The 21,642-nt window shown below is 43.1% G+C and overlaps 1 protein-coding gene across 2 annotated transcripts; it reads right to left on the bottom strand.

Moving 5' to 3' along the window:
- Positions 1-1,161: 1,161 nt before the first annotated feature.
- On the bottom strand, positions 1,162-20,105 carry DDX3X (DEAD-box helicase 3 X-linked). 2 transcript variants are annotated; one of them, XM_050915217.1, is made up of 17 exons: positions 19,975-20,105; positions 17,308-17,365; positions 16,196-16,246; positions 10,756-10,879; positions 9,430-9,570; positions 9,247-9,346; positions 8,541-8,676; positions 8,017-8,102; positions 7,302-7,400; positions 7,066-7,226; positions 6,715-6,859; positions 6,439-6,583; positions 5,943-6,124; positions 5,735-5,852; positions 5,130-5,286; positions 4,033-4,160; positions 1,162-3,685 (listed from the first exon to the last, which is right to left on the bottom strand). In XM_050915217.1, the coding sequence occupies exons 1-17, from the start codon at positions 20,017-20,019 to the stop codon at positions 3,603-3,605; spliced, it is 1,959 nt and encodes a 652-aa protein (XP_050771174.1). In that variant the 5' UTR covers positions 20,020-20,105; the 3' UTR covers positions 1,162-3,602. The 2 variants fall into 2 exon arrangements, with proteins under 2 accessions (XP_050771174.1, XP_050771175.1); XM_050915218.1 differs by having other exon boundaries at positions 4,033-4,157.
- Positions 20,106-21,642: the final 1,537 nt, after the last annotated feature.

The raw sequence follows: 21,642 nt of genomic DNA, 5'->3' as shown, positions 1-21,642 counted from the left end.
ACATCCAGGGACATAGCATGACAACACAAAGCCCTGCATGATGAGGCTGATCATCAGTGCAAGTCTAAAGCAGGTAAATTTAGTGTGGTCCACAGTCAGTGTGCTAAAAGCAGATCCTCCATGCAAGCTATCCTGGTAAGGACGCTCATCTCCTCCTTTCCATGGTTCTCCAAACCCCATACATATTACTGATTGGCAGTGTACCAAGTAGGGAAGATTCCATTTACAGATGTGCACTGTATAAATCCAAGACTGCAAGTCCACATCACACCTTTACCGGTCCTCAACCCATACCGTGCATCTGCAGCACACTTTTGTAGATCAGAGTTCCCAGGCATCACTTTCTCCCTTACTCACTGGGAATTCACCAGTTTCTACAGTCATTTTGGCACAGAACTTTAAACTCAGGTTCTTTCTAAACCATGTTTTTCTAAATGAAGCAAGACTTCTGTCTAGTTTCAAAGATAGACTGGAAACATCTGAACCATCTATTCCTTCTACTGTACCCCCTTGGATACTCAAGTACATAACCTCATTCCAGCCTAATTACAACTCAATCCCATAGCTTAGTTTTAGAAAACTAATTCGAAACTGGAGTGTGGGTATACATTTGCTAACTGGGGGGGAGACAGGGCACACTTTTTTGGAGGAAAGGAGAGGGAAGAGGATCTGTATTGCACTTTTCCCCACAGGATTGCACATGCTTGTTTTCCATGAGGCTGCCTAGCAGCAATCGACAGGTAAGATGTCAAAATTAAAGCTGTCTACTACAAGGCACCTTTGCTAAGTTCAGGGGCACAACTGTGAGATGAGGTCCTTAACATTACATGGCTGAGGAATCAAGTCTGAGTGTGAGTTCAATAAATTATGTTGTTACAGCCAAGCTTGGTACCCCTAAGAAAAAAAATGAGGTTCTCTCCTCATCTGTCCCACATCTGCTTTGTTAGCTTCTCTAGAAAACTTGTACAAGTATCCAACATTGTAGGACACAGGTTATTTTACAGTTGCTACTGCTACAGCCCTAAACTTAGCTGCCATTTCTAAGCACAGTGATGCGTACCACACTAGGTTCACCTGCTTCCAGAGTTGCACATGAATGAGACTACTTGGGCTACAGATCTTGTAAACCAGAAGAGTGACGCTTCACAAATGAGTAGACTGTGCAGTTCAACTTTTTTATTTTAATAAAATCAAGAATATGCACAGCACATGCAGTGCTAGCATCTAAACTAATACAATAAGCAATTCTAAACCTACAGTGACTTGAAGTTCAATTTTCACATTCAGCAAGTTTAAATCCATTCTTGCATATTGTTTTGAATCCTTGTATCTGAACTGAAAATATTGCTGGCTGATAAAACTTGCTAAAATGCACAAGTCACTGATTATGCCAATACAACAAAGATAACCACATGTTTGAGGATTGCAATGTGCCAGACATTCACTGAAAAAAAAAAAACACACAACTAAACAAAACTCACGCAACAAACATCTGAGAATCTGGACACTTCACATCAGTGTTTAGAAGTGTTTCATTAATATCTTAAGACAAGTGTATCAAAACCTTGGCATGTTTAATTTTAAGTTGCCAATTTTTGTTTTACTATCAGAAAGTTATGGCTACACTGCCAATGCCGGGTCTGCTTAATTTGACTTAAGAGTTTAATATGACTTAAACATTAAAAGCTCACACTACCCCGAAATATATAATTTCACGCATACGGTGACATTCAACATTCAAGTGCCAGTGTTTTTGTACTGTCTTTTGGTCAAGTTTCTTTAAACTTTCAAAGAATCACTTTTAGGCTTACAAAAATAAATATTTGTCAAAAATGTTCAATAAATATTACACAAAACTAGCAGCAAAAAGTATCTAGAAATCTGTCGTGTGCAAATAGTTTTCTTCCCAGCTATCATTCCCATGGTCCCAAATAAGTTTTAGAATCTATTTCCTTCTCCTTAAACAAGCTGCGTTCAATCTCCAAGAGACAAAATAAGATTGGAAGTTAAGGACACGCACACAAGACATATATAAAATTCTCTGAATGTGCAATAAAAGAAGTATTTTGTAAAAAGTTATGGGCAAAATGTACAAGGGCCTAAACCTAGACTTGAAATAGCACCATAACAAATGACCTCAATACTGTCAAGTGCACCTACTTAATAAAAGTTTTAGAACAAGGCACAATACACTTGAAAAAATCTATTGCACTTTAGGAGATTTTTGCCATTTTCCTATGCCACTGTAGATTAGTTGTTAACTGCTCTGGCCACAAAGTTAGCACAGAAATTCCAAGTGGCAGAGGCATTTTTCTGGTGGACAATACTTATCTTTGGCCAGATTTAGCATAAACAGACTATAAATACAATGGAAACCTATGCAACTAAAACTGACTAAAACTGCACTTTAATAGCAGAATTGAAACCTTGTGCAGTTTATGTACATTTCCAACCTCTGTGATCTCAGGTTTGTGTGTTACTCTTCTGGAGCCATTTTACAAAGTCTACAGTAAGCCAGTTTAACATCTCCACGCAGCTTGAACAGAGTAATGTGAATCTGCATTAAAATAAAGCCTGCTGCATAATTCTTCCTGTTCATACCCTCTTGACCAAAAAACATCAACACTAGCATGCGTTATTAGACCAAAAATTCAGTCAGGCCCTTAAGGAGGACCAATCACTGCCATGGTCAGCCATTCTACCATTTCAATTTCATATGGCAGGCATTTTTAAAAAGTCTAAATAGATGAATTCTCCTAAAAACTATTTCAAGTTATCAGACCTTTAAACGTTCCCTGTAATGTTCTGCCCACATTTGGCTAGCTCACATTAATGATCTGCCTAAATATTGAAAAAGGAATTGCTGTATTTACTTGCATTAACTTCAAAAACAGTGCTTTTAATGTATGCATGTATCCATACATCATCTCATCATGACTGGAATGGCTTATTAAAGGCTATCAGGTTCTAAGTACCTATCCAGGATAGAGTGAGCAAATCAGAACTTTAACTTAGTACAGTTTTGCCACATTAGAAACTAATTGCATTGATATGCTTCAAGATGTTTTATTTTTCAAATCTGCAGATACCAAAAGCCCTAATGCAGGCTACCGCATAAGTTTTTCTTTGTAATATTATGGATGAATCAGTGATTCCTGTTTAAGTTGTATCACACCTGTGTGCCAAGGTTTGATTTTAGCCCAAGTTCAGTAATTTTTATTTTGTCAAAACAATTGATATCTTGAGCATTACTGAGCCAACAGGACATCAAAATAAAAGTTGTCTAAAGTTAAAGGCACAGTACATTAACAAACAAATGATCCTCAGTCACAAAATTATAAATGCAGTTTCTGGGTGGGGATGGGTGGGAGGGGAGTTAATCCTGACTACAGCAATAGAGTCTTCAAAACCACCTTCGAGATAGGGCTACTTGTTCCTTTGTTTCCATCTTGTGACCTTGAGCTCCCTTAAAAAAAATTTCAGTGGAGAATCACAGCTGGTAATGTACTGCGAGTTCTTGAAGCTACACAAGGTATAGTCTGGCTAAGTTACATGTGGTTTCCATATTAGCTTGTTTGGTAGGGTATCTGCTGCAAGCAGACTCAGTTGCCCCACCAGTCCACCCCCTGGGAGTTATAGTTTCCTCCATATCCATCACTGTTGTAGAAGCCTCCATAACCACCACCTATGAAAGGCAAGAGAAAGCGATGCTTAATTAACCCGCTAAAGACTTCCACCTTCACAACAAGAAAATAGCCCAGGGCACAGACAAGATGTCTACTGTCTATTAAAGGAAACCCACCCACAAGTACTGTCAAATGCACACATTAAACTAAAATGCTGGAAAGATAGGTAGCATCAAACTAATCAAAGACAGGTAACTTGCACTATCCTAGATCCAAGAAGAATGCTGACGGCGTAACAAGCACCAACTGACCTCGTATTTAAACATTACCTCCAGAAGTTTTACTACAGCAAGCATTTCAGATCTGGTTTTGTATTTGCCAGCACTGCCTGCCCAGTTTTTCTTACCTCCAAATCCTCTGCTGCCACTTCCTCCACTGCGGCTGCTGGTTGATCGACTGCTACTAAAGCTACTGCTGCCAGAGCCGCTACTTGTTCGATAGTCTCTGGCACCAAATCCTCCACTGAACCTACTGCTGTATAAAGGAAGAAAACAAACACTTGAGTAAAGTCAGTGGTATTTTAAGCACTGCAGACATTGAGATTCAAGTACTAAATTTCTTCAACTCTAGTTACCAACTACAGCCAGCCAACAACCAGTACAAGTGTTGAGTTCAGCATGTTTTATAAGCATCCCAATGCTATCTGGAAAGGGCATTCAAGATGGCAAAGGAAAATTTACTATGCAAGCAGGGTGACGTTGAACTTGACATGTTACACTAAGAATTACTTTCTTAGGTCCTGGTAGGATTTGATTCAGTGCAACCTCTGCTCCACAGAATTTCCAAACCTATCTTAGTGTTTAAGTGACACATTTATAACCACCTTTCATATAGTGGAAGAGGACAACCATTTTACAAGCATACTTCTGAAGAAAAAACACCAAACAACTAGAATTCACGTGGTCATATCATGTTAACTACATTAAGAGGAAGGGTTGTTTCTCCTCACACCCCTTCAAGTCATTAAACACAGCTTTGTATTACCAGCTTATAGAGTACTTTAGGTTTCCATAGCAGAACTATTTTACAAGTGGCCTCACACCTGCAGTCTAACCCTCATACCCTTCCTGTTTTTATGTCAGGAGGCATGCATTATCCTCTCCTAACAAAACAGCTGCTAAAGGTACATCGCTAGCACATGCAGGTATACATTTCTAGTAAGCATTTTGTAAGTGCTTTCACAGAGTTCTAAAGCCATTTTTGCTAGATGTCATTCTACCTCAGCCATATCTAGTTGTCTGCTTAAGAAAAATCTTATGCATTAATTGCCTTCTGATAAGATAGAACAAAACCAGACATCAAGCTGTCACCTTCTGATGCACCTAACTCAGTTTATACTGCACTGGTTCGTCTTCCTCTAACTATATTTAGACTGAAAACAAGTCACAGCACTGCCTCTCACAATGGATTAAGTATACCTTTAGCCAAAGTTGTGACCATTACCTCTTAGATCGCCCACGGCTGCCACCTCCTTTGTGATGCTGTTCATAAGCCATGTTTTCCAGCCAAGATGGTACTTCTTGCTTAGCCTCAACAAGAAGATCAAGCAAGTCCTTGGTGATGTTTATGTTCCTCTCATTGAAGAATGAGGTGGCAAGACCTAAAGTAAACATTCAGTTTTAGCCCCACACAAAACAAGTACACTACAGCACTTAAACCCATTCCACACTCCACTTGCAGCTGTGACAAGTACAGGATCAGATTCCTTATAGCCAAGCTTGAGAACACTAGAATTACTTGAAGAGAAAGCTGTTTAAGACCATTATTCCACCACAACTAGTCACAAAAACCCTGGCTATTTACTGACAGACATAGAAGATACCAGGCTTACATGTGGTATCAGAGCTTTTTAATAGCAACAAAAGCACTAGCTAAAGAACTGGTTACTTTCCACACTGGCTAGACAGCAGTGACCAGCTTCTGGTCACAGCAGGCAGCACATGGGCTTCTCTGAAGTACTTAGCTGGAATTTGCTACTTAGCCAACACTACTACACCTATCAACTCGGGTATGAAGTGCTGTCTATCACAATTCTAGATCATACTTACCAAGGTTTCCTACACGGCCTGTACGACCAATACGATGTACATACTCTTCAATGTCACTTGGCAAGTCAAAGTTTATGACATGCTTTACATTTGAGATATCCAGTCCTCTTGCTGCTACCTAGTGGTTAAAGGATTAAATCAAATCTTAGTAAAATTCCACAGGCCAAGTAATATGCTTACTGGCTCAAGCTTCATAGATTTCACTTACTGCTGTGGCAACAAGAATTGGGCTCTTGCCCGAACGGAACTGATGCAGTGCTTCCTCTCTGTCTCTTTGAGAGCGATCTCCATGTATACTTGTACAAGCATATCCTTCATGGTACAAGAAGTCCTCAAGAGCATCTGCACCCTTTTTAGTTTCCACAAACACCAGAGTCAAGGAATCCTTGCCTAACAATAATTAAAGCACAGGTTAGCAGAAGAAAAGCTGCACAGACAAATACTTGGCTCCACCACCTGGTAAAAGGCCGTTTCAGTTCTCTGCTCTTGTTTATTCTAAACTGAAGACCTCCCTCCCCATTTTTTGTATTACCAGAAGAGCTTACATCCACTTAAAAGTGACAGTTAGCCAGTGCAAAACATTCACTGCATGTTAAGGAAATACCCTTTCATTCACCTACTCAGCAGAAGTTCTTATTACTTGAGTCATTAGACTCGCCTCATCTGAATTTTGCCTTATTTGCTTATCTGAAACCAGTCTTTACCTGTGGCATTTAGCAGGTCAAGCAGAAACGATCGTTTGTCCGACTCTTCCACCCATACTACTTTTTGTGTGATATTCTCAGATGTAGAACCTACTCTGCCAACAGCCAGAAAGATATACTCATCAAGGAAGTCACGAGCAAGCATCTAAAAAAAGGGGAAGGAGAGGGGGAAAAAAACAAAACAAACAAACCAACATCAAATCAGTGATTTTCCCCCTTCCAGAGATGAAATTTGGCCCTATGAGCTGTTAAAATATTTGAACTTTTGTAAAGTACCTGGATTTCCTTGGGGAAAGTAGCACTGAACATCATGGTATGACGAACTCCCTTTGGTGGCATAGTATCTTGTTCAACAATTCGACGAATTTGAGGTTCAAACCCCATATCAAGCATTCTGTCAGCTTCATCAAGCACTAGGTACCTAAATAGTAATAAAACAGGTTATTCTTCAGAGCTTTTTTCTTTAAGCTGTAACCCAGCACAGGCACTGGACCACAAGTTCTCAACTAGATGTTTACACAGTCTGAAAGCTAGAACTTAAGTGTCACTAACTCTAGTTCTCACTTTGAAAGGTACGGTTTCTAGTTGTCAAGTCATTCGCATATGGACAAGAACACTTTTACTTACTTGCAGAAATCCAGTCCAATCTTTCCCCTCTCCATCATATCAACCAGTCGTCCTGGAGTTGCTACAAGCAAGTGACATCCACGTTCTAAGTCACGTATCTGCTGACCAATGTCTGCACCACCGTATACAACACAGGGACGAACTCTGGAACGGTATGCAAACTATAAAACAAAGTAAATTAGCTCTAAGAAAAACTATACTTAAGATATTTTATAATTATGAACTCCTAGATATACCTTTCTGGCCTCCTCATAGATCTGCACAGCCAGTTCTCTAGTGGGAGCCAAGACCAGTGAGATTGGATATTGCTTACGGCGACCATACCTTCCATTCTCCTGAAGAAAAAAAAATTACTTGGAATGAGTACCCCAAATACAAGGGGAATTAAAACAGCCACTATAGGCAATATTGAAGACAGGTCACCAAGTTTGTCCTAACAAGAAAGAAAAAGCACGGCTGAGAGCAAACTTGTTTTAAGCACTGCATCTGAAGACTGCCCTACTACAGTACCCAAGATTCAGCTGTTGCTTAATATGTTAACAGCAACACAGCTGCACAAGTTTGTCTCTACAACCTGCACACTTAAGCAGAGGAAGTGATAGCCATAAAACCTGTCCTGAAATCACTACAACATAGACATGGGTGACCAAGTAGCTTTTTTGTAGCAAGGGAAGCATCTTTAAAGCTTATGCAATAACAAGAACACTCATAAGCAATCTTTCCTCTAGACAGTTATGCATATCAACTCCACGTAGGAAAAAAATGTTCCATAGCCTGTATCTTTCAAGGGAAATAGCCAGTGTCTTCTAGAAGTTGAGAAGCTTGCCTATCATACCCAAAATAATGACGACATTTCAGCCTAGCTGTTGTGTTCAGTAGCAGACATTAGCATACAGGGCAGAAATACAGAGTGGTCATAGCTTTTCCAGGACTGGGTATTTAAATACTTGCCTTCATAGCTCTCAAGGCATCACCAGGGCCATCTGCATAGATCTGGCTCAATATTGGTAGAAGAAATGCAGCTGTTTTCCCAGACCCTATTAGGACACAATTCAGTATTATTAATAGTTATTTTCAAAGCTACTGTACTGTCAACTACAGCACTCATCCTGTATCATTAGCATATTCCCAGTAACATCTGCACTAGTATATGGATACTACTTATGCCATTGGAGTGCACTCCTTAGCCAGTAGAGGTTATCTACAAAAGCCTTACCACTCAGCACCACAAAACCCTGAAGTGAGTGCGATTTAAGCCATGAACATTTCTCTCAGGACAAAACACAGTAAATCCAGTCAAGCCACATCTAAAGCAGTTGCAAGACTCTAAAGCTAATTAAATTCCAACACTACAGGTACTTCAGTATACTCCAAACAGAAAGTTGTACTACCTTACAGACCTCTTACCCACAGCTTGAGGGATACAAGACCCTACTCTTACTGAGAGAAACTAAGCAGTAGAGTTACTAACTTACCTGTCTGAGCACAGGCCATCAAGTCTCTCTTTTCTTTAATAATAGGTATTGCATGTTTCTGGACTGGAGTAGGACGGGTGTAGCGTGTGAGCTCAATGTTTCCCATAATAATTTCTCCCATGTCAACATCACTGAACTGTAAGATATTTAAAACAAATAAGATGGGAACCTTTCCTTTCAGCTACCATGGAACACATCATTCAGTCTAAGTCATTTGTAAAGCAGCTTCTGTTTCATCTCTTCCTACAGAACTTGCCTATTAAGTTTACAGATACTCAGGAGCTAGTTACCGAGAGTCTGGTAGCTACTTAGTCCAGTCACGTAAGTGATTCTTAAAAAGCCAGCCAAGCCTGAAGTGCAGACCACACTAGCATACTATGCTTAGCACAACACAATGCCTATGCTTAAGCAGTTGCTCCAACAAACCAGCACCTCCAAGCACTTCTACTTCTTTACATGTTTACTGTTTAAAGACAAGTCACATAGTTAAAAGTGAGCTACAAGTGTTAGCTGAACAAGCTTACGCAACTTCTCCCACGTCTTAGTTCATCATATGCAACCCTCCTCTGCAAAATAGCTTAGCTGTACGAAGGCAAGACAGTTTCCTTTCCTCCCTACACTTAAGACAGCATTACATCAAGTTTCACATGCAAAAGTCACTCCATTAAGATAGATCAGCAAACCAGATTTAAAAAAAAAAACTTACACTTTCAATATGTGGAGGACAGTTGCTGCCTGTTGCTTCAACAGGAATGTCATCATATTTCTCAAAGTTAATGCCAGTATTGCTTCCTGAAAAGAGCTCTCTAAAAACAGAAGAGAAAGTATTTTACTTGCTAGACATATCAACTGACCCCGTCATGTGAATTTACACTATTCCATTACTTACTGTTCCAGGCGTTCACTCGGGGGAAGAGGCTTTGACCAGTCATCTTCATCTGATTTGTCAGACCAGCGGCTATTCCCACCACGGTCAAATCTGCCAAAGCCGCTCCTATCATAGTCGCCACCTCTTCCACGCTCTTCATATCTAAATACAGCACTAATATCAGGCCACCGTTCCTCGGCAACAGGAATTTTTCACATGCAAAATTAAAGCTATAATAATCTAGTAGTGTATGCTCTGTGTATTACATATCTAACTGTAGAACAATTCAAAGTTATCAGATTATCTGTACTTGCTTCTTGACCTATGAACTGAGTTTAGTCCCAGCCATCAGACTAGATCATGATATTCTGTATCATAGACAGAAAAGTTTGTCACGATTTCACAGCTCAGTTTAGCTTAACACTGAACCTTGTATCAAAATTTTTGTGGTTAAGTGTAACAAATGTAAAGAATCAGTCATCTGCCAGCAGAGCTGCAATTCAAGTTGCTCAGTCTTTGCCATTTTGTAGGGAGCACCGCTTAAACCTCTTAGGAGACATTGTCTGGTACTCCCCCCTTTCTCTGTGCCTCATTTTACATAGGTCTCCCACATCCAGACAAAACCCTCAAGTGCTGTAATTTGTGCCTCTATTCCCCCACCACTCGTGACCAACTAAATACCTCAATTACATGTCACGTTATTATTTTATAAAGAGGGAGCTCACCTGTATTACTGACTTGCAAAGAAGGTGGAAAAAGTCCTTACCTCAACTGTTTAGTTTTTGGTCTGGTAAATCATGTTTGAGAAAAGTCTGGATACAGGACTAACGTCAGCTTTACTAGTCGATAAAGGTCACTCTCACCACACTTGTGCATACAACGCATGATGTGTGTAAGACTGATCAAGTAAGGTAGAGAACCTGCAAGAGTCTCACCCAGTTTTATTAACTACACTTTTTAAACAAGGAAAAAATATTGAAATTAAAAAAATAAAAATCCGTTTGTATCTATTTTATGTGCTCCCAACAGCTCTTCATGATTTTTCTGGAAGTAGCCACCCATCCAGCACTTTTTTGTGAAATGGTTAAGTCAGCAATTCATTACAGCTGCAGTGAGTGGCTGGTGGTGGCCTACAGGGCACATTTTTCAACACATGCAAGTTTCCCCATCCTTGAACTCATGTAGCTTTAAAAGCAAGGTTCTCTCACTTTCTCCTCCCCTCCCAGGTTCCTCCTACCTTATCCTGTTGTTCACACCTAGAACTCTAATTTTAACATCAAGATTACAGGTGCACTACTAGAACTGAGACGGACTTTGTATGCACCACCCAGACAAATAAGTACTTGCCTTCCTCCTCTTGATCCATTTCCACGGTCAAAGAAGCTTGATTTTGCTCCACGGTCAGACCGTGCACCAAAGCTGCTGTACGCATCCTTGTCTCTGCTAGAACTCCAGCCACCACTATCAAAACCTAGTAGAGAAAGATATTTTAGCCATACATTACATGATCCAGGCTTTTACAAGAACAAACTAAGTTCTGTCCAGTAAGTCTTCACTGGAAGGTCTACAGGATTGAAAGGCAGGCAGTCATTCAAGAATGGAAGATGTACAGATGTTAAGACTTATTCAAATAAGGACTAAGCATTTCTCATAGCCTATCAGAACTTGCTGAAACCCCTCCACTCATGTACAAGCATGTTATTTTTTAAAACACCGTGCTTCCCTTAGCGCTAGTATTTACGTTGCCTACTTTGGAAAGACAGGTATCAGAAGAAACATTAAGACAGTAAGTCTTGCCAAGCCTAATCTACATTATCTCTCCGACTTCAACACGAATCTTTGACAATGCATTTAATTTTTGTGAGGTTAACAAGGCCTCTGGTAGAGATCAGTCAATGGTATTAGCCCTTGCACTAGAAATCCATATGGAAGTTAGAATGTTTTGTCATACTGCAAGTACACAGAGCAATCTGATCTACACAGACTAAGACAAATTAACAGCATCATGCAGAAATAAGGAATATGGAGTTCTTCACAATGAATTACCACATTGAGTTTTTCCACAGCAATTTTACACCCACCTACAGTAGATGCCTACTTAGGTATGTTAACTCAAAGAAAAAGGACCAAGTAGAACAGAAAGTACATCAGCTTGCCAACACCATGAAGTAGAAAGCCTCGTTTTTATTCAGCTACCAGGCAGGGGTTGGGAGGTAGGCAGAAACGTGGAGCATTAAACAGTGCTTTGGTACTAGACTAAGAACTTACAAATTCTGATTCAGAGCTCCAACCTTCACAAGTTTGAAAACATGACCCAACCAGAGTCTCAGCTATGGGATTCTGGCAGAGAATAAGTCAAATAATTCAACAGATAAACAAATAATGTCACTTCTATTAGTGAGCACGCTTTTGCCAGCTCCACAGCACAAAACCAGTCGAGACCTATGCACCAGACAATAAGAGCAACCACGAAACAAGATTACTCCGAAGAAAGGGGTTGTTCTAGGCCCTATCTGAGAAAGCTTTGCTACAACAATCACCCTACCTTGTTAGATGTTCTCTGGAGAAAGTCATTCCCCTTCCCCCCCACTTTTTTTAAAGTAAGAAATCCTACTCCTCAGAATCCACACAGGCACTAGTCACAAGGGAACTTTAAAACTAGTGTGATAACTGTAACTCATTTGGTCTAGCTAACTGAAGCAGACAGCAAAAATAATCCATGCATGAAATTTATTAGCACACAAGATCATGGAATGCTTCAAGACCTCTAAAGTGCTTTAAGAAGTAACTTTAGTCCCTAAGGATAAATTAACTTCACACAGAGACACTGCTGACAGAAGATCAGGAATACCATAATCACTTCATTAATGCATGAGAAAGTTATTTGTAGCTTGTTAAGAAGGCATCTAAATCCAGATTTTTAGTATGAGTAATTTTCAAACCATGCTAAAAATATTGGGGTATGTCATCCTGCCAAAAGATCTAACAGCAGTGGTACTGACAGAGCAATCTTCAGGAAGATAGAGATGTAGTTTCTCATTAGTGAAAAAATTGGGCTCTGTACTACATTAAGATCTTCTACCAAGTCTGAAAAGTTCCAGAAAGGAGTCAAACTGTTATACTCCAAATAGCATATGAAGTAAGCTTACTCATCTAGCTTGTCACTGCACTAGTTTCTGAAGCTGGTACCTTGCCATATTTTTCTTCAAGGTAGTGCAGCAACTTCTAGACCAAGTCTTTAACAAATACATATATAAACCCTGCTTGACAATTAGGGCCATTAATTCTGCTTTCAGTTTGGTATTCCTAGTTTGATTTTACTTGTGGATCAGCATAGAACAACAGAGGTCCATGCCATACAAGCCAATTCTAAGTAACCAGCTAGCAGAAGACATCATCATGATTTAGAACACACGGCAAATTAAAATCAAAAGCAAATGCGCTGAGACAACCCCTAACAGACCACACAGACTTCTCTAAAGTGAAGAGAACGATCACAAGACCATGCAAGAATTATTAGGAAATTCCTTAAAACATCAAGGCTTTTTTTTTTTTAAAGTGAAAACCTGTATAGATTCCATCCAGTACATATTTCCCACCAAAGGGATAAGTTTGGAGTTCAGTAAATTAATGAACTTCCAGACCAATTCTGTAGTTCTTGCACCTATGAAGAGTGGTAGAATTGTCAATGCTTCTCCTCAATCAGCATTTTACTTTGCATTTTATAATGCCCTAACACCAATCATTGTCAGCTTACTTGAAAAGCTGCCACATGCAGCAGCAATCATCAGTTTTTTAAAGATGGGAAAAATAGTTAAAATCATAGAATCCTTTAGGTTGGAAAAGACCCTTAAGATAAGTTCCAACATCTACTCCTTGATCTACTATATATCAGATTAGACTTTAAATATCCAAGAGCAGCTTCCAGGAAGTTTAACAAGAAAATGACATGACAACAAGCTTTAGCATTATCAAGTCAAACTCATGGAAGCAATACACCTTAGACCAGGCAGCCCTGCATACTGAGCTCCATATACTGTAGCTTCAACAGCTGAAAAACAGAACTGCCATTAAGTAACCTAAGGACATATTTTTATGCATGCTCTTATTTCCTGCAGTACTGTACTGTCTTGTTCCCCTGTACAAAGCTTAGTATTACAATAGGGACAGATCTGCAGCTGTATGGAAAGAGTAAGCTGAAGAAAGCACTGCAGGAGTTTTAAACAGAAATACTCTAGATCCATTAGCATGCTTCCCCTGTCAATACCTACTGAAATCATGAAGGTGCTCAGCTCCTCGTGAACACAAAGAACAGCTATTCTTAAACTATTAAGTCCATTCCCTTAAGCAATTTCTTACTTAGCTGCAAGCAAGTCCATTGTGCAACTTGAATAGTGTCTATGAATTACTATAGCATCATCAGCTACAGAGCAAAGTGAGAACCCCCAAGCTAGAAACTACATACTATTTGCTTCTAGAGCATGTCTAAGGGAACAACACACAGGAGAAACAAATAATTCTTTTTTCAAGTTTTTTAATGCACTAATAGTTAAGTAACACTTTCACAGAAGTCCGTACGGTCATGCTATGCGAGCAAGACAATTCTACTGGATTACTGAAATACAGTTCCACCAAGTAGTTTAACTGATTTTTACATCAGTAAAAATTTTATCAGGTTACTACATTTGTAAGGCTGCATTAAGAGTTTTGTTACATGGTCAAATACCACTATTATCCAAGGTCTCTTCTGCCTGTTGCTTGCTAACGTCTACACCTTGAAAAATCTGTTGCTGAAGATTCCAAGGAGCAGCCAACATACAGAACAGCTTCAACACAGCCAAAGAAGCAATTGTTAATTTAGTTATAAATAACAGAAGCAAACATTACTTTCATAAAAGTACAACTGTGTAACAGACTTCAAGTCATCCTATAAAATAGCTCAGCTTTACATCACTGTACTGATGATACCCACTCTGCTTCTCAGTAGGGGGCCTGAACTGGAATCGTAGCTTTTCCATTTAGCCATCATGAACCTTGTCACAAGGAGCCACGAGGAGTCTAGTGATACAATACTCAAGCAGATTTAAGGGAAGTTTTGAAACGTTAGGTTTACCAAGGGAAGTTGGCAGCCTATGTTCTATTAATTGAACAAGGCATGTGTCAGACGTAAGTTTCATGACTTTTTTACCTTTTTGCAAGGTGAAGCTTGAAGCCCCCAGAAAAGCCGCACGTGATCACATGTACATTGCAATGTTTGAACTCTGGTCTTGCACAGAAAGACAACAGTGAGTCCTATACATAACAGGTCATGATATGAACTCCAGGTTAAGACTGAAGTATCCCTCCGTACCTGATAGCCCCAAAAATTAAACTGGAGTTTGGTACAAATTACCATATAGGAAAAGGAAATCTATAAACAGCAAATGTCCACAAGCCAACTTTAAGTTGTTTCCTGCTTTTAAGAAACCTGCACATTCTTCTCAGGTTTAGCTAGCTGATTTCTTAAAAGACTGCTCACATTTGAGGTTAATGTGACCAAGAACTTCAAGAGCACTGAGCTGCCAACCAGTCCCTCTACTTTCCCCAAAACATTGAGCTCTGGTAACAGCCTGTTCATCATTTGGTGCTTTAGGCCATGCTTCTTTTAGGTAAAAAAACCCACTAGTTTGGACACATGCAAAGGCAATACAAAAACAGACAGATCTGTTTCTTCAAATGGCATAAAATTGGAATGGAGCATCTTTCATCTAGTCAAATTTAAAATTACATAGCTCCAGAAGTATTATGAGATAAATCAGCATTTATTTCAATATTCTCCTCCCACCCACTTCTAATGGAAGGAGTCTCCTGCAGTACTGAAAAGAGAATCTGTGAAAGACCACTGCTTTAGAAACAGATGAGATCTAAGTCCTCCCATACTATGAAACTTCAATTCCTTAAGCTGTAGTGTAGCAGAAAATATTTTAGCTCCTCCAGTATTTCAACAGGTGTTAGAGGAAATGTTTCTCTTGTATCTACACAAGTCATTTGACATGACAATAATGCATGCTGCAGCATCTGCAATCTTTGTATCTTACAAATAAAGGTCATGATTTACTTCACTGAAGCACTCCACGAAGTTTGTCTTACCATGTTTTGTTTAGAAAATCAAGTGCAAGATATAAAGGCCATGTTTCAGCACAAACCCCTGTGTAAACATATGACCAACACCGGTCACGTATTTCACGTTTCGTTCACCAGCATCCTGCATTTCCTTCTGCAAGTACTCTAGTGGACTTCCATAAAAACTGCAAGAAGCTAAACAAGGACAACATCTCTTATTTCTCATGCTCCCCAGTTAAGAGCAAGTTGTGTAAAACATCCATTTACAAAGTGAAACTGTGCTATTTGCTCATATTAAACAACTGGTTACTACAAGTTCCACATCACAGTGACTAGCACAAAAACTGGTACTCCCAAAATCCGTTAAAATAGATAATCAAGATTAGAGAGCTAGTCAAGATGGGAGACTCCGTCTTGCTTCAGTCACAGTTAATTCCTTAATGAGATATGGAAGATATTTTGCCAGTCAGATACTGAACTTGAGCTTAGAATAACCTGGTGAAAGAACCAAGAATAGCACACTAAAAGCAGAAAATTAAGTTGCAGCGTTTTGCACAGAATAGTCAAGCAGTCTGTATAATCACCTTTAACAGTACTGTCAAAGCCTTTAACAGTCTGCTCCTAGAGATTCACAAGCAGGCCAAGAACCAGTTACGAGTGTTGCCACTGTATTTCTGATACATACCCTGTTTTGAAGCTTCCCTGTTCCGCAAGTGAGGAGGAATGTATCGGCCTTCTAAAAGACAAGAGAAAGGTAGTGTTACAAGATTGCAGCAGTAGCACCTTGTTGGAAAGATAGTAGTCTTTCCAACAACAGTTTTTGCTTAGAAAAAAAATGTCTGCCTCACAAGCTTTAAGGCCTCTTACTTACAGTGTCTTTAAACAAGAGTCCTTTAATACAGTGCTTAATATCCTTCTCTCACAGGACCAATGCAGTGAAGATTAAGTTCTTGCACACTCATTTAGGCAGCTGCTTTTTTTTTTTTTAAGGCACAGATGTCTTGCTATTTCTTTGACCAAGTTAGACATGCCCTTTATGGATGTTACAGTGTCTATGACAAAAGCGTGTCTTCCTAGAACTCACTAAGGCTTAACCTGGTGCCAGATATTTGAGCAGCTTAAGATTTTCACTGTGTCATTCAAGTATTGGCACTCACAGCATTATTGCTACCCGTATTTTTCCTTCCTCTTAAATTCAACCATCCCCATCAGTTCAGCTCAGATCAAACCAGAAGCCACACATAATTGCCTCTGAATAGCATTCTTCATTTACAATCCAGAAGCATCTGTCTGCTAAGCAATGTGAATCAGAATGTACCAGGCACGAGCTGAATGTGAATTCCTGGAAGATTCCCCCCTCTTCTCAATGTACTTAAGCCTTACATGTCAGAGAATGCAGTTTCTACTCAATGAATTAGGATTAGTACAGTTAACTATTAAAAGTTTTACCTTCAAACATTCCAACGCCAGCTGGATGTTTTGAGAAGACAGATCATCACATTACTACTACTACAATCAGTGGCCTCAGTTGTTTGACTAGAGGCAACAGAAAAACTGGGACAAAACTGGAACACTAAGTTCTCAGTACTTACGAAACTTACACATGCCATACCACTGCGAAATTAAGTGCTCCTATCTAAAGTATAATAGTGTTTTCAAAGCAGGCATAACTAGCAACCTCCTCAATTTCCCCATCAGCATCCGTAAATCTTGGCTTCAGAAACTACTTTTCACAGCTACAAAACCCTGATTTCTAAAACTGTGTGTTTGTAAGCTTGAGAACTTGCATGTACTTACTGCTTGAAGAGCTTCCTTCACTCTGAGAGTCTGAGGAATTCAAGTCTAGACCAGAAAACTGGAAGAAATAAAACAAGTATCAACATGTTATATCATTAATTTATGCTAAGATACAAAAAGCCCTTTTGCTTATCAAGAGCAAGGAGTGTTCTGACAAGTTATTGCTGAAAAAAAAATTGTTTATAGTTTCAGTTAGATCTCCTGTAAAGGAGAAAAACCAAAGACATAGTTAGTACTCAAGGCTATACCATCTTCAAGTGTCTTTATACCCACCAATAAACATGCACCACACAGGCAGCAAGGCCAGAAGAGTATCTTACACTCACCAAATCAAATGCCACAGACTTCTGCTTCACACACTACATGCAGGCTAAACAGCCATTTAACATAGTCTTTCAGTCCACTCAAATGCATTTTTATTGAGATCAACGGTAATTTTTTTTTATGTCTACAGAGACTACAGCCCAAATAATACCAATTCAGTTGTGCACTTCACTTGCAGAGACTCAGCTATTTCTTTACACTGCATTAATGCTGTGTAACTACAATGTTAAGACATTGTAGTTTTCATGTTTGAGGCAGCTACTGTTCACAAAACATCAGGTGACTTCTTCCTACAATTACTTTGGCAAATACAATTTTTTCTTTGCTTTTCTAAAACTTCATTTGCAGCCTTCAGTCTCACAGTAAAATCTACCAAAAGGTATTTCAGTTCGGGCACTACTAGCATGTAACCCACATTTTTTAGGTCAAACACAATACAGACTCATTTCAGCAGAAGGCAGTGGGCAACTCACAAAGCTTAAGCACCAGTTATTACAGTGGTTTGCCCACACGGCAAGATTAGAAACTTATTTGGGAAAAAATAAGACATGTTCAAATACAACTAAATTTTATGCAAGACCAATTGCACAAAAGTGTCTTCCAATATGAGCTGAATCAATCCAAAGCAAAGATCCCAATGCATTGTCCTTTTAGATGTTCAGTTGTATCTGCTGCCATTTAAGACATTCAGATTCTTGAAAAATCCTCCCACAGCAGGCCTCATATCATCCTCTTTAAAGCCACTAAAAATCTGATCTCTTCCGTTAATCCAAGCATCAACATAAGGCTAAAGAATTATTCTTATTTGCACAGTAAACAAAAACAAAGACTCTCTACTAGGTGAAAGTGGCTCTCCAGGGGCAGTCAACAGGAGTGACGCATAAGTCTTCTCGCACCGGATCCCCACCGTCTCCACCGTGGGGGTAACACTTGCCAAAACCTGATCTCGGAGATGGCGCAGCGACGAAGCCCGGCGCGGCCGCCATCTCAGTGCGGCGGTGCAGCCGGCACTGCGGGTTGGGATTTTCGGCGCAGCAGGGAGCAGCCGCAGCCGCCCAGCTAATCCGGCGGCCGGCACCCGTCACGTGCTATCTCGCGGGGGGGTGGAGGGGGGGGAAGGAAGGACCGGCTCCCTGACCTACTTCGCCGAAGACTCCAGAGCAGCGGCCGCCCGTAAGCCTACAAGCCGCCGAGGACTAGCCCTGCTCTGCCACGCCAGCTGCCCGCTCTGGGTCTCGCTACAACATAGGGGCCTCTTCCCGTCCCCCCGTCCCCCCCCCCCCCGCCCTTCTCCAGGGATTAGATAAGCATCTATCCCCTCCACATTGGGCAGGGTCCTGCGCCTGACTCCGCCCAGCAGTATCGGGGGGGGGTTGGGGGGGTGGAAGACGTAGAGAGCGGGGGGGGGGGGGGGGGGGGGAGAACAACAACATCGCGGGCCCGGGAGCCGCCCGGACACATGCCGGCTGAGGCGCTCCTCGTCCAGGCCCAACTGCGTCACCGGGGCCCACCGGCAGCGGAGGAAAGAGCGGGAAGGGCTGCTGCCGGGCCCTGCTGACGCAGCTCGAACAAAAGCAGCCGCCAGCCCCCCCCTCCCCCAGCCCCTTCCCCGGGGAAGGGGGCGCCAACACAAAGCGCCATCCTCCCCCACCCCCCGTCAGAGGCACAATGGCCGCCATTTATCGTGTCTTTCTCCCTGCCCCCCTCCCCCCGGGCTCCCTCCTCCTCCTCCCTCCCCCCCCCCCCCCCGCGCGCGCGGGGCCGTTCCCCGCCGCCGCCGCCAGGTGTCCCAGCAGCCAGCGTTACCATCGTCGCTCGCCGCCACACAAAAGCCGGGCCTGGAGCGTGGCGAGGAGGCCGCGGGGGCAGGCGCGGATCCCGGCTCGGCCGCTCGGGCGGCAGCGGCGGTCCCGTCCTCCTCGCGCCCCCCACCCCCCCAACCCCCTCCCCGCCGCGTCGATGGCGCGCCCTCGCGGGAGGAAACCCGGCGCGGAGCCGCCGCACGACGGAAACTGCGCAACAACCGAATACGCCACAAACCAGCCGCGTTGGGGGGGGGGAAGGAGAGGGGGGAAGGGCGGGGTTGCCGGCGAAAAGACGCGGCGGGGGGGGGCGGCGGCGGTAGAGAATGGGGGGAAATCACGACGCAACCGTCAGGGACCGAGGAGCGAAACAAGTCCCACGCTAGGGATCTCGACCGTCCCTCCCGCCATTCCTGCCCCACGCACTCGGAGCCTCCTCCGCGCCTCTCCTCCCGCCCCGTCCGCCGCCGCACTCCAGTTAACGGAACGGCCTGGCTTGCCCTTCCCCCCCCCCCCCCGCATTCCGGGGCCCGTCCCTCACCTGCTGGTCTAGACTGAGGGCATTTTCCACCGCCACATGACTCATAACGAGAGATCGTCTCGGGGTGTCCCGCTCCGCCTCGAGAAATTCAGATTCGCCGGGCTGGGAACCTCGCCGCTGCTGCCGCTCGTCCACTACGACTCGCTTTCCTGACTGAGCCCCCCCCGCCTCGGCCCCGGCCTTTATATAGTCCCCGCCCCCCGCCTGCCCGGCGGCGCGCGCTGACTTCAGCGCGCACGCTACCGCCCCTGCCCGAGCGCTCCCTTCCCCCGCCTCCTGCCCAGCGCTATCGCGAGAGAAACCGACCGCGCCGCGCCGGCGGGGGAAGCGGGGGAGGGCTACCGCTCAGCCCCCGGTGAAGGGCGCTCCGGAGGTGTCGCGAGACTTGGGGCGCCGGGCCCGCGCGGCACCCGCTGGGTCTCCCGGGCTTTGCTGGCGATACCGCGAGGTTTCCCCCCGGCGGCCCGTTCTCCTCCCCCGCCCGGCTCTCCGCAGGGCGGAGAACGGCCACGAGGTCTCGCGAGAACACGACTCCCCTCCTCCTCCTTCCTCCCCCCCCCCCGGCGCCCTCTCCTTTTGTTCGGCGTGCTCGCGAGAGCGCCCCGGCGCGCGCGCGGCTGAGATGTCTCTAGAAGGAGTCGGATTCTAGGTCACGTGGGCGGCCCGGCCGGCGCCCGCCGCCATCTTGTGCGCTTAGACCGGCACAGTGGCGTAGGTCCTAATGGAGGCGCCGGGCTCGAGGGCGGCGAGGGAAGGAGGAGGACGCTAGTAGTGGCGCGCTGTGCGGCCCGCCCGGCTTGAGTGTCACCTAGAGCGGGAGCTGGGACTGTGGTCAGTGGGGGAGGGGCTGCTTCACACACACCGAGGTCCCTACGCGGTGGCTTTGCAGGGCAGGAACTCGGGCTCCTTCCCTTTACAGGCCCCACTGTGCATCCTGGCATTAGTTTCTGCACGCTTCCTGAGAGGTTCTGTCACCTCACCCTTTTCCAGGCAGCCCCTCTCACCTGCTCTGGACCATCACAGCTCAGCTGCCCTCAACACAGATGCAGACACATTAACTTGCGGCCCTGGCCGTGCTTACAGGGCTACAAAACTATCCGCTGTGCCTACTGTCCAGTGGCACATCACTGTGAGCCCCTCAGCCCAACACATTGGTTTTGGTGGTCAACACTAGTTATTACAGACATCATCTTTTTCCCAAAATCTTTAGCCATCAAATCTATTGAGATGCCAAAGGTCACCCCTATTTTCCCTGTAGTGACAGTTTTACCAAGCTATCCCATTATATCCACAAAAAGCCCTACCTTGGACTCATTTTCTGTTAGCCTGTAAAATACCAGTCAGATAATAAGCATTAAGCTACCTGTCGCTTTTCAAAAAAGAGAAACACCCCCATACCCTTCCATCACATCATAGCCTGCTGACACAGAAAATACTAGAGCCATTTCCTTGAATTTGGATCAGTAAAAGTACTGACAAACATGCTTACAGGATCAGAATACCTCTGAGGCTATTAAATCACAAGGAAAAGGACATGGGGTTTGGTTGTCCTTGATCCACACATAGCAATTATTCCTCCATTTCCCTCCTCCTTGGGCTCCTGCCTCTTCCAACAAGCAAGCATAAGGAAGATTCATAGTCCAGAAAGATGGCTAGATTCACTGTGGG

Source organism: Gymnogyps californianus, chromosome 1 (genome assembly GCF_018139145.2).
Source record: "Gymnogyps californianus isolate 813 chromosome 1, ASM1813914v2, whole genome shotgun sequence".
In the NCBI taxonomy this organism is placed as follows: Eukaryota; Metazoa; Chordata; class Aves; order Accipitriformes; family Cathartidae; genus Gymnogyps; species Gymnogyps californianus.
Note: the sequence above shows the minus strand (reverse complement) of the source record. Positions and strands in the feature narration are given on the sequence as shown.